The 16446-nt window shown below is 42.3% G+C and overlaps 1 protein-coding gene and 1 non-coding gene across 4 annotated transcripts; both read right to left on the bottom strand.

Annotated features, from left to right (window-relative positions):
• Positions 1 to 370: 370 nt before the first annotated feature.
• On the bottom strand, positions 371 to 15625 carry eif4g1a (eukaryotic translation initiation factor 4 gamma, 1a). 3 transcript variants are annotated; one of them, XM_029132270.3, is made up of 33 exons: positions 15182 to 15625; positions 13334 to 13456; positions 13163 to 13249; positions 12922 to 12954; positions 12364 to 12384; positions 11906 to 12088; positions 11474 to 11573; positions 10685 to 10795; positions 9712 to 9863; positions 9394 to 9486; positions 8934 to 9009; positions 7981 to 8841; positions 7819 to 7907; positions 7517 to 7718; positions 7311 to 7444; positions 7023 to 7142; positions 6539 to 6928; positions 6182 to 6328; positions 5853 to 6089; positions 5561 to 5665; positions 5109 to 5390; positions 4774 to 4891; positions 4594 to 4696; positions 4170 to 4456; positions 3915 to 4036; positions 3614 to 3786; positions 3391 to 3516; positions 3020 to 3101; positions 2789 to 2887; positions 2389 to 2532; positions 2224 to 2305; positions 1993 to 2133; positions 371 to 1758 (listed from the first exon to the last, which is right to left on the bottom strand). In XM_029132270.3, the coding sequence occupies exons 2-33, from the start codon at positions 13406 to 13408 to the stop codon at positions 1577 to 1579; spliced, it is 5157 nt and encodes a 1718-aa protein (XP_028988103.1). In that variant the 5' UTR covers positions 13409 to 13456; positions 15182 to 15625; the 3' UTR covers positions 371 to 1576. The 3 variants fall into 3 exon arrangements, with proteins under 3 accessions (XP_028988103.1, XP_028988104.1, XP_028988105.1); XM_029132271.2 differs by lacking the exon at positions 10685 to 10795; XM_029132272.3 differs by lacking the exons at positions 10685 to 10795; positions 12364 to 12384; positions 12922 to 12954.
• On the bottom strand, positions 6420 to 6496 carry LOC114845222 (small nucleolar RNA SNORD66). The gene has a single exon (XR_003783836.1). It is a non-coding gene; the product is annotated as a small nucleolar RNA SNORD66 (small nucleolar RNA).
• Positions 15626 to 16446: the final 821 nt, after the last annotated feature.

Here is a 16446-nt window from a genome sequence, read left to right as displayed (position 1 = left end):
ATGCCAGTTTGGGGACAACGTATTTCAGCATGAGAAGTGATTCTATCTGGAACGCATTCTAAGTATTGAAGTAGTTGATTCACCATTGATTTGCTGGTATTTGTATGTTCCCTTCTCAGTTGTCATCACTTTAAGCCTTCTGTGATTTAGATCAGCATAAAAGGCAGCATATTGGATAATATTTCTATTCTTTTTTTTGTTGACCAGTGTAAATCATTTAACAAATTGGCTTTAAGACAAGCAAATTTCAGTTTCAAAAAAACTTTCATTAAAGTTTAAAGATCAATCTTGTCTTCCATCTGCTTGAATTTTAAGAATGATTTTGATGCAACATACTCACACATGCAACAGACAGAAAAAAAATCTCTGCTCAGCAACTTAAGTTCTTTATTTGCAATGTTCCGTTACTCATCTTTCCAGTTTCAGATGCAAAAGAAGCAATAATTTCTTAAATAAAGAAAGCAAAAAAAATATATTTACAAAATTCCAATAAAACTAATCAGTGGATTATCTAAATCACCTCTCTGCATCTGGACAACTGCTGCTGGAAAAGGATACACTGCATTACATCAGCAATTTATCGTTTCTGAAAAATAAAACTGAAAAAAAAAAGTTATAATTATTATATATTTACAGAAAGCTCCTGAAATGAGTTTCCACTTAAAGTAGAAAAGGCTTCCGGATCATTTCTGTGTTTTCTTAAACCATTATATATTTCATCAAGTCAATTTTCTGTAGATTTCAAGTTTTAACGGTGATTGGGTCATTAAGTGTCTCTACAACAGCTCAGGTTCATGTACAGAAGAGGTAAAGATGAGTCAGTGTGGTTCACTACTGGGGATGGGAGAGGATGGCTTAGAGGAAGCATTAAGACCACCCCCTAGTAGTCAAGGTCAAAGGTCAACATCAACTCTGTCTTTGACCTCTGCAAGTTCATGATAGGAAACAGGAAGAGAAAATAGACAACCTTTGCTTTAAAAACACCATCAAATTAAGATTAGTTCATGTACATTTGTCTATCAATGTTTCGTCCACCGTATCATTAATAGAAACACACTTCAGTCATGCTGCACACTCCAGTAGGGGACAGAGAAGAGCTGTGCTAGGTTGAACACACGTTGTGGCATGATGATACCCAAACATCAGGAACTCGCTACACCACACACCCTGCGTTTTATTCCTGCAGGTCAAATAGGATGTTAGGCTTTATAATAATTTAGAACCATAAAAAGGAGCAGCCTTTCGGTTCAAATTATTGTGAGAGGAGAGGTTTGTAGTGATGTGGGATACTTCACGCCTCGTTAACAAGCAATCCTGCTGAATCAGTTTTCAAGTTTATTTGATGAGGACACTTGCTGTGACAAGCAGGTGGGGGAAATAATGAGGAAGCAGAGGAGGGAAGATAGAGAGACACGTTTTCTTTTTTTCAGTTCGTCCCTCCATGAAAAAAAAAAGTATCCTCATTGAGGATTGATTTGAGTCTGCCTCTCTGGCAACATTGTCTTCAACTCTCCACAGCAGCCTGCGGAGCCATGGCCTTGCCATGAGGAGGAGAAGCTGTGTTCAGTTCAGTCTTTTACTCTTTGTCGGACTCCTCCTCGGCCTCACGGAGCCAGGTGAAAAATGCCGTGACCGATTTCAAGGCCACACCTTTGCCCATTTGCTCTGCAGGGTCTTTGCTCGACTCCCATTTGTAGAAGGCCTCCTCTTTAATGACGTCTTCATCGTACAAGGCGTCGAAGAACATCCGCAGCAGGTCTGAGGAAACAGCAAAAGGAAAGTCAATAATCATCATCTCACATCAGTAATGAAAAAATGAAATTCTGCTGCAGTAAATATGCATCATCCATCAAATAAACCCAACAAAAAATGCACAGCAGTAGGAATCTGACTTCTTATCTTGAGATTTAATTTGCTGTACGTGTTACGGACCCTTCAAAATGTTGTCACTCATTAGTTCTAGCAGATGTACAACAACAGCAGGACACTCACTCGCTGGCTGCTCCATGTGCACCATCAGAGCCTGCAGAGCGTAGAGGGCCTGCAGCTCTTTCTGCTCATCACACAGGTAGATCTGCAGCAGACTGGCCCTCTGATTGATCTGCCCAGCGTCCACCCTGTAGGGGTTGTCACCTGAAGTGGTATTAACAGACAAGTGAGATGATAGCGCCGATACTTCCAGCACTGATTAACAGACAGTTACTATGTATTATTCATACTTACATATGATGGCAGACTGACACACAGACATCATCAGAGCTCGTATGAACTGGTTGGAAGCAGTTTGTTCCTCATCCAAATTAGCCTGAAAACAAAAAAAAACAACCTAAAATTAAAGGAAGCAACTTCTCATCCATCATCCTCATAAAAACACGAGCCATCACGTACCTCCACCCAGTCTCTGATACGCTGGTTGTCGGCCTTGTCCTCAAACAGTCTGTCCAGCTGTTTGCTGAGCTCGTCTCCGCTGAGGACCTTCTTGTTGCTCACTTCTGTTGATGCCAGCTCCTCTCCTATGGTGTACTCCACTTTCTGAAAGTTACAAAGCATCCACAAATCAGAAAAGCTACCAAATTAAGTCCTTTGGGTACCTGATGTATCATGGATTCCAACAGGAAAGATGCAATGCTGGCATATCGTAGGGCTCATTATTTAATCAGTACCACATCATGCATCTATTCGAATTTTACAGTCATGAAGTTCCAAACAAAAACAAAAACTTTTAGTCACGTCCTCCACAATTTCTGATTTGTTTTGTTTGACCCTACTGGTACAAATGCCAACTCACCTGATCTGTAACAAACTTGTTGACATCTTCATCCTTTGGCAAGAAATCACTCCAGTTGAGCCCAGCCTCTGTCCACATGGCTCCAACCTTCTTAGGGGTCTAATGCGCAAATAAACATTTAGATGTTTAAATATGGAATGTGACTCTGTTTTAAAGAAAAGCTTTGTACGGTTGCATCAAATAAGCACATAGATGCATACAGAGAGTGTGTTGCGATAGGGTAGAACATACCATTCCATTACAAAGCAACTTCAAGATCTGCACTAGCAACACGCCAGCCTTCCCCAGAGGCACAAGAGGTTTTGAGATCTCCCTGAAGACAAGAATTAAAGTCATAAATAACAATAACTTAGCATTTGGATGTCTGATATATCAGCGTTATGTCAAAGGTAGTCTTGCAGGATAAATTATGGAGAAACGCAATCAATGAGACACAAGAGGCAACATGAGACAGTTGTGTTATGTTGGATGTGTTAAAGCTGTGTGTTTAAGTCATAGCCGGACAAAGTTACATTTTTTACAGCTTTGTGGAACAACTGAAATGAAAAATCAAGAATAAAAAAAGCTTTTATTGTCAGGCTGTTTCAAGCACCGGAGCTCACCTGAAGAGCTGTCCCATAGGGATGCCTCCCTCATGGAGCATTGGGGTGATGAGTTCAGCCAGGTAAAGCCAGAAGTGAGGTATATCAATGGCCATGTCTTCTGCTATCTCCAAGATCTCTCCTAGCCTACAGCCACAGCAGCAAAGAGCAGTCAGTCCTACTTCACATTTATGTGGATGGAACCTTCCTGATACTGGGAACACATGATCACAGTACTCCTCACCCTTTGTAGAACTGCTGTTTGGGCAACGTCCCTGCTTTAACAAGTTGGTGCAGCAACAGGCCCATGTGCTCCCGAGCAATGGTGCTGCGTTCAAGTGTTGACTCCACGCCATTCCGCACAAATACGTAGAGCAGCGGCGTGCTGTTGAGCTCCGCCACGCACTGCAGCGCCTCCTGCATCAACAAAAGATGACAACGCAGCTTGTATCAACCACAGTGGATTCAGAACCCAAACTATCTGCTGAAATTCATGTGTTTTAGATAAATTCACATTGTGGCATGCAATTGTCTCATCTTCATACCTTCAAGTCATTAATGTGAAGATATTCCTCGACGATGGCATTTGTCTTCTTCTCCACCTCCTCTTCACTCAAGGCAGGTTTAGAAAGAGTAGGAGGAGGAGTAGGAGCACTCTCACGCTTAACTGTAAAAAAAAAAAAAAAAAAAAAACTCAACTTCCTGAATCCTGATTTAAGTATCACAATGTAAAACTATTCTGTGCACAACTCATTTCTTTTTTGCATCCTACAAATTAAATTGACTGTTGCAGTAAATACCTGTGAGATCTTTGCTTGGAGCCCTGTCTCGGCTTCCTCTGTCTCTGCTTCCTCTCTCCCTGTCGTCGGTCATGCTGGCGACGCGACGCACAGGCTCAGCGGAGCCGCGGCTGTCACCTCCCCTCTCTCCGCGTTCCCGCGACTCTCTGCTGAAGCTTCTCTTGGTGATCTGGTTCCTGCTGCTCCTGTCGTCTCTACCTTCTCGTCCCTCGCTGCGATCAAACCGGTCAAACCTATCTCTGTCGTTCCTGTCTCTGTCCCCGCCGCGCTCACGGCTGGAGCTTGACCTAAAGGTTGTTAGTGAATCACAGGTAAGCTTTATCACATGTCATCAAATCCAATCTGAAACTGGATACAGTTTAACGAGTCCTTATTTTGGGTATTATATTATTTGCAGTACTTCGACAACAGTAGTCCTAAATACCTTTGAGGAACTCTGCGATCAGAGTCTGCTGAAGACATCAAGGAACCAGACTGCTGCAGAGCTGAGAAACGGTTGAGGGTGCTTGTGGTTGGACGACCAGAATCTTGAAAAGAAATAGGGAATTGATTAACACTCAAACTGAGGTAGTGTCTCAAAGAGTTCCTAAAGAATGTTCCTTACCCTGCTCTCCACTGGCTGGTTTAGCTCCAGTTCCACCACTGCTGCCTTTGCCCCAGCTACCCCACATGCCTTTACCACCTGGAGCCAACAGCTGGTTGTTGAAGTCCAGAGAACCAGGCTGCAGGTAAACAATGGTTATAGTCACAAAAAGATCACACTCAATGTGGCAGCTTAAGTATTGTAGAGAAAGTGCACAGGAAGTCCAGGATTAGACAGTAGTGTCAAATTTTTTGACAGAAATCAAGACTGGATTTGATTGTGATGACAACAGAAGCAATAAAAACACGAGAGCGTGACAACCGTAAATAAAAATGAACACCTGTATTGGACCTTACCTTTGTGATCTTGCTAAGACGGTTGGTGTCAATGGGTCTGTTCTTAGAGATGGGCACGGTGTTCCACCCCTCATCCTGAGGCTGGCTAACCCGGCCGCCGCCTGGATTGTGAGGCCCTCTGCCCCCCCTATTTTCTCCCATTCTGCCTCCTCCACTGTCTTTCTTGGACAGCAGCTGCTGTTGGACTTTAATCTGCTCCCTGTGTTCCTCCATCTCTGCCTCTTTGTGGATCTGGTCAATTGTTTTAGGACCCTGGTCTCCTCTACGAGGCACCCAGTTATTCTGTGAGTCAGAGATGAAAGTTACACAAAAAGGCTCCCGGGTACTGCCTATTTTTGATGAACGTGTACAAACATAGTATAGTTCTACACTGAGGGACACCTACAATTACCACCAACATATGTCATCGGGTATTTAGGGCATTGTGTCATTATGGAAAGATTAATTTTTACCCTTCTTAGGTCCAAAACATCTTGCAGCATGAAGCGGATTCTGGACGAGGTCTTTCTCTCTTTGATGATCTTGTCCATCTGGTTGAAATACTGATCCATACGAGGCTGAGAGGAAATGAAGGAACAAAAGAGCAGAGCATTTCATGAGTCATGGCTGTTAACCACTGAGTATATGAGTGAGACTGATGAATTTTCCTCAGTTCGTCACTCCCATCACTAATAATCAGCGGCCCTAAAATAGACATCTTGCAACATGAAGTAAAACTCAGCAGACTGTTCATACTGCACATACCTTGGCCTTCTCAAAGTCTAGGTCTTTGCCAATCGTAGCGAGCAGCCTGCAGAGACACTCCAGAGACTCTTCATCGTGGTTCTTCAGTAGTTTCACTACACAGTCATGCATGATGGCTTCCGTCAGCATCTTCAGCTTAAAGAGCTCGCCTATGAACTTTATGTTGCCCAGAGAGCGACGACGGGCCTTGTCTCTGGCCTCCTCCAATTCCACCCTCAAGCGCTCACGTTCTTCATCCTGTGGGCAGAAAAACAATAGCTTCGGGTTCAGTACCAAGGTTAAGTTATGATATGGTCAGGGTACAATTAGCGTAACATAGGACTTCTTACATCTTTGGAAGCTTCTAACTCTTTTTGCTTTTTCTCAAAGATCTCATCGTCGTCCTGGTCCTTTTCAAACTCCTTCTGGCAGCGGTTCAGCAGCAGTTTGCGGAAGTTTACATAGACCGCTGGCTTGTCTGTGGTGGGAACTTTTAACTGAAGGTGAGAAGGATGTCAAATTTGAGTACATCGTTTTTGTAGAGCAGCAGTTACAGCAGTAAAGCTTGGAAAACACATTCACAACATGCTCTTTCAGATCCTCATTACCATCATAAACATTCAGTGGCCCAGACACGTGGCACACAAAAGAACTCATCATTAGAGCAAACCAAAGATACGAATTACAGAAACAATCTTAAAACCTACCCCCATAAGGCAGCGGCACATGTTGGCATAGGCCACAGAGAAGTTGGGCTCTGAGATGGCCTTCTCAAAGATAAGATCAATTGCTCCTTTCAGCCTCTCTTCCGTGTCTATCGTCAGGTCTGTGACCTGCTTCATCAGCTCCTGAAACTTCTGTGGTGTCAGCTTGTTGAGGATACTGCGCAGACGCTTGAACACATCCTGAGTCTTTAAATGTTCAGGGCTGTCATCATCATCTTCCTCAGGAGCATTGCTACGACTGGGCTTCTTCATAGAGGGCTTCCAGGCCTTCTCGGCCTTGTTGAGCTGCACGTCGTCGTTGAGGGACATGCTGCTAATGATTTTCCTGGGTTCTTTCCGTTGACCCTGTTGGGACCGACGTGGCCCTGGGGGCTAAAACGACAAGAGGGGATATGCAAATTAAAAAAAAAAATCTTAAACAATACCTCAGGCACAAAGAAATCTTTTTTCAGCTGAGTTTACTTACCGGACCACGTGGTCCTCCCACTGATCTGCTTCCAAGATTCCCCAAATAAGAGGGAGTAAAATCTGAACCAACACTCATAAGTCGGGCTGGATCAGCAGGTCTCAGTGGAGTCTTGTTTACCTTAAGGTAACATTGGGAAAAATAGATTTTCAAGTTTGCACAATATATTTAACAAAGCTAATGATGCAGCATCTACAGTAAAGGGCAAGATAACCACAAATGTTTAATTAACGTTAACAAGCAGCAGAAGTGATGTTTAGCAGTAAGCAGAACATAAACATAACAAACCTTGTCCAGGACCACGTCACTGATGACAGGCAAACCCTCGGGTTTGTGCATACTTGCACTGATGAACTGAAAGCCCAAGAGAAACTCCCTGTCGTACCGCTTCTTGTCCTCAGGGTTTATTGGTTTCCATTGATCTGGGAGGAATGAAAGCAGTGAATAATCGCGCAAACCTGATCCGAGTAAAGCACAAATTAATCGAAACCAACCTTCTTTGTACTGATATTTCTGATCAGCTGATTCTGTGTTGGGTTCAAGACTGTCCGATTCTGCATTCTGCTTGTCCTCTTTCTCCTCCCATGTGTCATCCGCAGCATCAGCTGGAGGTTCAGCTGGAGGTTCAGCTGGAGCAACAGGGACAGGGTCGGCCTGAGTGGAAGAAGGTTCAGAAACAGGATTGGCACCCTGCTCCTACAGCAAACAACAGGAAGAGATTAACAGAGGTTGTTATTGATACAGCTGAGGTATATGAAACACAGTGACCCTGTGTTGTCAGCCAACTGATCCACACCTCTGTGAAGGCATCAAGCAGGTCTCCAATGGCCTCTCTCTTATTTATCCGCCCCATGTTCTTCTTCTTCTTTGGCACAGTCATAGCAGCTATAAAGAAAAAAAGCATTAAATAAAACCCATCTAATAATTATAAATTCAGTAATAACCTCCTTTTAGTTACCTTGCATAGATTTTTCTGGAGGACAGCTAACCGAAGCAGGAAGAGCCTCTTCATTTTTCTCCTTCACTTCTTTCTTCTCCACCTCCTCCTGGGCTGGCACAATTGTTTTAGCCACAGGTGTGGATTCCTGAGGTTGAGAAGTGTTGGTCTTGTCAAAAGATGTAGTGTCTGAATCCTCAGACAGTTCCTCGCTGTCCTGAGGAAGGCCGTTTGAGAGAAGAGGCTCTGCTCTTTCAACAAGGGTGGGTTCGGGTTCAGGTTCAGGGGCAGTGCTGGGTGCACTGGTCTGGATATGTGGCGTATCTGGTTCCTGTGCGGGGGGTGTAGGTTGACACACTTCGCTTGGCATCTTTGCAGCAGTTTCTTTTTCCACATGGACAGGAGAAACTGTTGCTGCAACGTCAACTGCCGGCTGTAACTTGGTGCTAATCTCTTGCTCCTCTATCTCAGATTTTCTCACTTCCTCCATTTTCTTTTCCTCCTTTTCTGGGGCATTCTCAACTGGGGGAATCGGGATTTCCTCTTCCTTCAAAGGAGCCTCTTGTGCTGCTACCAATGTTGAAGGGCTGACAGGAGCATCTACTGTGTCACCCGCTTTAGGACTGGCTTTATTTACCACCTCAACAGGTGTGGGAGTAGTAGATGCTGCTACAGAAGAGAGCGAGGAGGGAGACTGCTGATCCTTTATCTGTGGTGATGGCACCTCTGCTGCAACTACAGTGGCTACAGATTGTACAGCTAATTCTGCAGGCGGTGTCAACCGGCTGTCCATTTCATCTTTGGCCTCATCGATTGGCTCTATGCCTGCTACCACATTAGGTGGAGACATTTCTGTGCATGGAGATGGCTCCACATTTTCTTCTAAAAAAAGGGGGGGGGGGGGTTAAGGTCAGTCACAGAATGCTCATAAAAGTAAGTGAACTTAAACAAAATAATCAGGAAGCTGTACCAACCTCTTCTTGTCACTGTGAAAACAGGCTGTATAACTTCTCCGTTGGTCTGTGCAGGACTTACATCTGCTAATGAGGCCTATAATCACAAAACAATGTTTAGATTTTGTCTCAAACTATCAACTGAAACGTAAGCACATTTACAATGTTAAATTGTGTCAAAAAGCTGAAAGGCTCCTCCACTACTTGAAGTGACTTTTCCCCCAAGTGCTTTTAGCAAACCAATGCAGATGCAAGTTGAAGCTTTCAAATGTATATTTTGACTTTCTATTTCTCTAGTTTAGTCAGTTAAATTCATGATGCCACCATAGTTTGTACTGTTACAAAAAAGGAGCAACTTAAAATAAAACTCAAGTTACATTAATATATTAATTTTAAAACAATTATGTCTGCAACTACGTATATAAGCTACATTAAGACAAGCTTAAATAAGTAAATACAAAATGGTGTCAAGCTTGCTTACCTGTGGGGGAGTCGGCGTGGTGGAGGACCTTCCACCTGACATTATCTCCTCTGTGATATCACGGCCACCTTGGTTGGGGTCTCGTATTCTTATCTGTTAGGAAACAAAGTCGAGTCTTAGCCTTAGATTAGTTTCCACACGTCCAATTTCAAAATATGAGCAGCATGTAGTGATTCTGTTGCTACTCATCTATAGTATCTCTCTGTCATGCTATTGTTATTTTGACTTAACAGGGAAAGTTCCACATGGCACAAACAATACATATCCACCCCAGTCATTTGTTGTGACATCATGTTTCCCCTTTGTTGGGACACATACCGGTTTGCGTTCCCTCTTTACTGGGCCCGGTGGCTGTGCTGATGGTTGCTGAGGAGGTGGAGCTTGCTGCTGTTGCGGGGTGGGGGTTATCATGACTTGTGCAGGCTGGACCGATGGAGAGTACTGCGGCTGAGCGGGATAGTATGCGCCTGCTGTATGGTTAAGATCAAACAAAAAGCAAAAATGTAAAGAAAGATGCTATCAGATATGCTGAGAGTTAAATAACCAAGCAAAGACAGCCCAAACGTTCATTTGTGAACAACTGCCATTTTTGCTAAAAATCCATTGTCCACAATCAACTTACTGACGCCTGAAGACCGTAATGAAAAGGTTAATTAGGTAAATGTAAATACATTTATTAAAAAAAAAAAAAAAAAAAAAAAGAAAAACAGAAAACCTGCAATTGCAGAGAATACTCTGAGAAAAATATAAAACCTTTTCAAAAGTGAAATTTGCTTCATTTATGCTATTTCGTGGAGTGTAAGGAAATAGAGCAGCTTTATGGTCAAAGCATAGTTAGTGTGGCTCTGTAGCCTTGTTGCAAAAATTCTTATAACAAACCTTAATTATTAAATTAAACAACTATGAAACGTGTGATGTACCAATTTAGGTGTTCATACAATGAATATCAGGTCGTGTTATACTAAAATCTATATCAGTGGGAAACACTGCATTCTGAAATAATTTTATTAAAATTTTTTTTATATATATATATATATATATATATATATATATATATATATATATATATATATATATATATATATATATATATATATATATATATATAAATAAATAAATAATGTAGAAATAAACAGACAATGAACATAAACGCTTACTTTTCCTGTGACATTAACCATGAATCCAATTTGCATGTGAGTGTGTAAAAACAAGGAAAGACAGACAGGAAGAGCTGCAGAGATTTTGCTGTCACTGAAGCCTGCTGACCAACACACAAGCACACACTACTCACCGGGGTAGCGCTGGGAGGTGAGAGGAGCGCCGTGGAGAGAGAGACGGCCGTTCTCACGCCCGCCCCCTCTCCCCCCACCACCCCGCCTCTCCCTCGCAGCAAGAGAGGGCTCTGAACCAACGCAGCAAAGGAGAGGGAGTGAGGGACGGGAGAGAAAGGAAAGGAGAGGAGAGAGGGCAGGAGGAGACAGATGTAGAATGAGTTAATGAGAGGATCCAGAGGAAGCAGGGTGTTAAAAAAAGGTCCCATGAAATGAACAACGCCTTCACTCTACTCGTGTTTGCCCCGCATTAAAAAAAAAATATACTGGACCAAAGTTATAAAAGTGTTAGAGCCATATATAGATGCATTTCTGTCTTTGGAGTTGTTACCATGAATATTTAACAAACCCTCAAATTCTTTGTTACACCAAGGACTTGGGTCCATATGCTGTTTATCAAACAAAAATATTATTTTGGCTTCAAAGCTATTTCGTGGGACCTGTAAGGCAGAGTCAGGTGAGACTGCAGATAGAAAGAACACAGGCCTAAGCAGAATTAAGCCAGACCACATGCAACTGGTGGTTCATCACAAACATCAGTGTTCTGACCCAGACAGAGCAAACCAGCCAAGCAAAACCACAGCGCACTTTACTGTACGGTAAAGAGTTGTGAAATGGCCTCAGACTAAAACCACCCATTAAAGTTTAAAAACTTCATTCAAATCTAGGTTTGTGATAATTCCTGTTCAGAAAAACAATATTTGTGGTTATGGTTGAGCTTGGTTGTTGATAACACTGAGTAACCTTACCATAAGGAGAATATTCAGCAGGACTTGTTCCAGGATAGAAGCTTGCTGTACCACTAGTAACGGGGTACTGCTGAGTAGTAGGCATGTATTGGGCTCGGTACTGCAGAAACACACAAAAACAATAATGGTAATAAAAAAAAGTAGGAGAACATATGCTTCAAGTCAGTCTTTTAAATGCCCTGATCTAATCATTTGCAGAAGATGGTGACTTCTGTTTTAATGGCACATGTTTCATGTGCAAATCCCTGATTGCAGACGGTGGTGGTTTTTATAATGTAATCATAAAAAAATATTTTTTTGTATGTCAGTGATTCCCTTAATGACATTCTCTTATTTTGATTTTTGCATTGTAAAGATAAGTGACTGATTAGCCAACCAATTGGGCAGAGGGGTAATGTGTGGCATTTCACAAAAAATATAAAATGTAACAACCTGTCCAGGGGGAGGAATGAAGTAACCCTGAGGAGAGCTAGCAAAAGACAATGGCTGCTGGGACATCATCATTATCTGGGATCCAGCCTGGTAGACGTGAGCAGGTCCAACAGGTCGAGTGCCGCTACTGGTCTGTACTCTCGGAGCACTGGTGGCCATGCCTGGTCGGCTCTGATAGTAGCCCTGAAGAACAGATCAGGAAAGGAAACGAGAAAGAAAGTTGAAACCGTTACATTTGCACAAGAAACCTGCACTGTGTTTGCATTTAGTGCGTTTCCTATTGAAGTGTTGAAATGAAACAGCCCTTTTGACTGTGTAGTCAGTTGCACACACGCAACTTCAGCGCACACAGCCAATGAGTACAGTAAGTTGTTCACAGCTAAACTAGGACTTGATGTCACCTCTGCGCGACTCTAAAGCTAGCCCAACTTAAAGGCAGGACAAAGAAAATGTGTTACCTGTAATGCTCTGTATCCACCCTTCAGCCGCACAACACATGAGCAGAAAGCAAGAGAAGGAGTGAGATTAAGGTGAAAATGAGAGACAAGACCGTGTGGAAGGCCGACGTTACAAGATGTGAGAAGGAAGAGACTGACAGGCAGTGGGATACCTATCACACATGAATAATAGTACATAGTTGTGTATGCAACTCCTACCGGTAAAAGCCCCTAAGTCAAGTCCTACTGGACTCACTAATGGGCTACTAGTGTTAGAGCTGTCCCATATAACCTTACATGGATGACTAAGAGCATTCTCTTTCACTTTGGGTCAGTTTAGTATTTTAATATCAAAGGCCTTAGCATTTAGTGGGAGTAGAAGCAGGTGTGTTAAAAAAAAACCTAAAAGGTAATTATTTTGATTTGGATATGATCACACATTTATGGTTTCAAAAATGAATGACCTCTACCTTATATAGTCAAAACTAATAGTCCTCTTCTAACGATCCTACATGTGGAACTGAAGGCATGCGCTACACTAAAAATGGGGATGTAAGGAATAGCAAGGGGTGTTAGTACCTGTTGGTGTAAAGTACGGGGCGCTGCAGCAAACTGGGAGGACAGTAGAAGAGGAAAGAAGTCAAGACAGACATTCCAGAACAAAGGCGACACAGGCCATAACAAGCAGAGACAGACTTAGTCAAAGCCTTAGCAGAAGCAAGTCAGAAACTGTGAAAGGGCAGGAAGAAATGGTTCGCAAACAAGCTAACACATAACCTGTATTTAATGCGACAAAGATAAAACATGAAGTGCCAGTCACCTGTCTTGGCTGTGGTGCAGATGTCATTTGTGGAGGTGGAGGGGTGGCAAAAACTAGAGAAGGGGGCTGTCCAGGACCGTAGGCGGCCTTAACAGCAGGGAGAGGATAATAAATGTGACTTTTTCTACTTTGGGCGCACAAATTAGATTTGTATAGATAAGCGACTCTCACCTGTGTCAGTCCAGGGGAAGGGGCAGGGTTAGGGACAGAAGCAGGTCCCGTTATAGGCTGTGGTGGTTTGTTCATTTCACGTTCTTTTATGGTTCTGCATCAGGGTGGCGTTGTGCTGCCAACCTTAAAAAAAATAAGAATAAAATAAAAAAAAAATTTAAATAAAACATTTACACACAATTGTGTAGTAAATTTATAAACATGAGTCAGATATCAACAGCACACTATGAACAAGAACCATTGGTGTGTCAACATCTCAGTGAGCAGGGAGGGTGTGGTCCATGGTTTTGCTTATTGATAACACCACCTCCTCCCATCAATCTTGCACACTTGTATGCTGCTCATGAATGCAGCCTTGTAAAAAAAAAAAAAACAAAACTATATTTAATTAATGAATTTCATTTAATTTCCTGTTGGACTGTGTCCTCACTTACACCCAAACCTGCCTGTTTTTTAAGCCAAAACATGTTGCCATGCGTTGGCTTTAAAATCTCTCCAATTAAGTGGGATTCTGTTGTAGAGAAAAGACTGTACTTGTACAGAATCCACTACAAAGTCATCTACTAAACAGATGGCTCTTGGCAGAACAGAAAAAGAAAACAGGACTCAGACAGATCGCAGCTATTTTAAATCGTTGGGTGATCCGTTTCAAATTCATACATGACTGAAACATCAGTCTGGCTTTGGGACTAGTTAAGAAAATGGATACCTCAGGTCAAAGTTCATTTACTGTGTGAACGGTGGCTTCAATGCCCCCTGGTTGTGCTAGCAACATGTTCAAATAGGCCACGTAATTAACACAAATATGCAAACATTTCACAGCCGAAAGCGTTGCATTTGTTACTTTAAGGGGCTCATGTGTATGTCAGTCACAATGAAATAAGATTATAGTGTTAAATACAACTAGCAGACGTGTCACACACCGTCCACCTGATGACACAGGAAACCGAGTCCTCACTGTTAGCTGCTAGCTTTTGCCATGTTTCTACTGGGGCATCAATACATCCAGATGCTATAGGAGTGGCCCAGTAGTGATGATCACCGGTTTTATAGGCAGACGGCAAGTGTGGCAAGCATTTCAGAGAAAGAACGTCCTGGATCGGTTCTAAGGGAAATGTCTTCTGTTTTCTGGCCCGCTAGCGAGGCAGCACTCATGGCAGATTAAACCGTTAGCTGGCAGCCGGCTAACACTACGTGTCCCACTGTCATTTCGGCTCTCGTTAGGATACGTGGCTGAATCCACATGTAACCTCAACATATATGCTTTAATCTGGGGATTTTGGCCACGTCGATGAATAAAACGCGTACCAAAAACCGCCACCGCGACAAATATGTAAAGGCATCACGTTTGCAACACCGTTAGTGAAGTTAGTGCTGGTTAGCGTTAGCGGTTTAGCCCAGCCCTGTGGGGTGGTTGCAGGCCCGGCCAGACCCACGAGTAAATAAAACCACCCATCCGAGTCTACACTGAGCTAAAAACATGAATAAAGTCGGCATCTTAGTACCGCTTTGATTAAGGAAACGTCAAGTTTAAAGCAAATGTTTAGTTTTATTTTGCGTCAATGTAAATTTTTAACCTAAAGAGACCTAATGAAAAAACTAAAATGAGCCACGAGAAAGATCTGCCATCTATAGCTTAAGGTTTGGCTACTTTCATTTCAACGTTTCCACAGAAAATCATCACCAAAATAATCACAAATATTCATATTTACATTGTTTTCAAACGTTTGCGGTGGACATTATCAAGCTCGCATTCCAGCTAGCCGCACACGGCCTACGAAGCTAACAGCAACTAGCCTACGTGCCATTGACAAAAATGAAGCTAGCTCCGTTGATTTTTACTCTTACCAGGTATAAGTAGTGAATGTGTTGTAAGATGAGAATTCGGCAATCGACTTCTGTTGACCTCCTTGTTAATAAAAGTAGTGGTTCTGTAGTTATCTTGTCCTTACTCCGAAAGAAAAGAGATGCCCTTGTTGGCTAATGACTTAGCGAGCTAGGTTGCTAACCGGCAGATGGGGTGAGTGCTGCTGCTGTCACTTCGGTTTAAATCCCCGGGCGTGCAAAAGTGACAGTGTTCGAAATCAAATAATATAGTACTCCAGGAGTACTACTGATAACTCCGATGACCCCGAAAAAAGCCTCTGGACCGGAGGTCCATGATCAAGGCGTGGATGGTGACGGATTGCCGGTCAGGTATGTACACTAGTGCCGTATGAGCGGCTCAGAGCGAGGCCATAGTGCGCTGTTGCTCGTCTATGGAGCCGGTGCGCCTCCGGTCGCATGGGTAACTTCCGCAAAAATTAAACTGTGATGCTCTTACCTTGGTCACGTGACACAGGAGCGTCGCTCAATACGGGCCTCGTAGTGGTCTGAAGTTTGCTATATTATGACTACTATCTGAGGTTTAACCCGTAAACCCTACTGTAAAAAATGAGTCTTTATTGTCTCCTCCTAGAAATTATAAATGTTTTAGTGCACATTTTATCAATTGTATTGAGAAGAATCATAGTTATAAAGTATATAAAATACTATACAAAAACACAGCAAAGGTCAAAGTTATTATAGTTTAATAATTCTGGAACCCCATTTTACATGTAGATGTATTACTGCCTAACTGATTTTCATTATTTTTCAGAAATTTTGTCCTCAACTTTAAAATAGTTGTCAAAAAAATAATCAGCAATTAACTTAAAATAAATGATTGAAACATTATAATAATAGCAATAGGTAAAATAACTTAATTATTAATAATTATGGAGTGTGTCGACAAGTTGCTTTTGGGAAAAACGATCAGAAAGTATCTGATAGTTGTTGCATAAAATATATTCAATGGATTTCTTTCTTCTGGCATTTCTTTTCATTATTCTCTGTTAATTGTAGAAAAAATTACATGTGTTTTTTTAACAGGGTACTTTTGAGTGGCGAACAACAATAGGTTATTATGTGACCTGAAGAGGTGATCACAAGTACCTTAGTTGAAACTGTTGTAGCAACATGAAGGCTGTTGATGAACTCAGGATGTCATCATGAACATGTGATGAATTTATTGTGAGTTGGTCTCATTCCAGACACCCCACTGGTGAGACTGTTTTGGTAATGGCTTTGATGTG

The sequence above is a fragment of the Betta splendens genome, chromosome 17 (genome assembly GCF_900634795.4).
Source record: "Betta splendens chromosome 17, fBetSpl5.4, whole genome shotgun sequence".
Taxonomy (NCBI): Eukaryota; Metazoa; Chordata; class Actinopteri; order Anabantiformes; family Osphronemidae; genus Betta; species Betta splendens.
Note: the sequence above shows the minus strand (reverse complement) of the source record. Positions and strands in the feature narration are given on the sequence as shown.

Bases quoted from the DNA above. Each gene is read 5' to 3' on its own strand.
- eif4g1a (XM_029132270.3), bottom strand. From the start codon at position 13,408: ATGAACAAACCACCACAGCCTATAACGGGACCTGCTTCTGTCCCTAAC. The intron at 6,090-6,181 runs GTAAGAAGTCCT...TTCTGCCCACAG, and splicing joins AGTTAGAAGCTTCCAAAGAT to GATGAAGAACGTGAGCGCTT. The intron at 5,666-5,852 runs GTATGTGCAGTA...ATTTCCTCTCAG, and splicing joins TAGACTTTGAGAAGGCCAAG to CCTCGTATGGATCAGTATTT.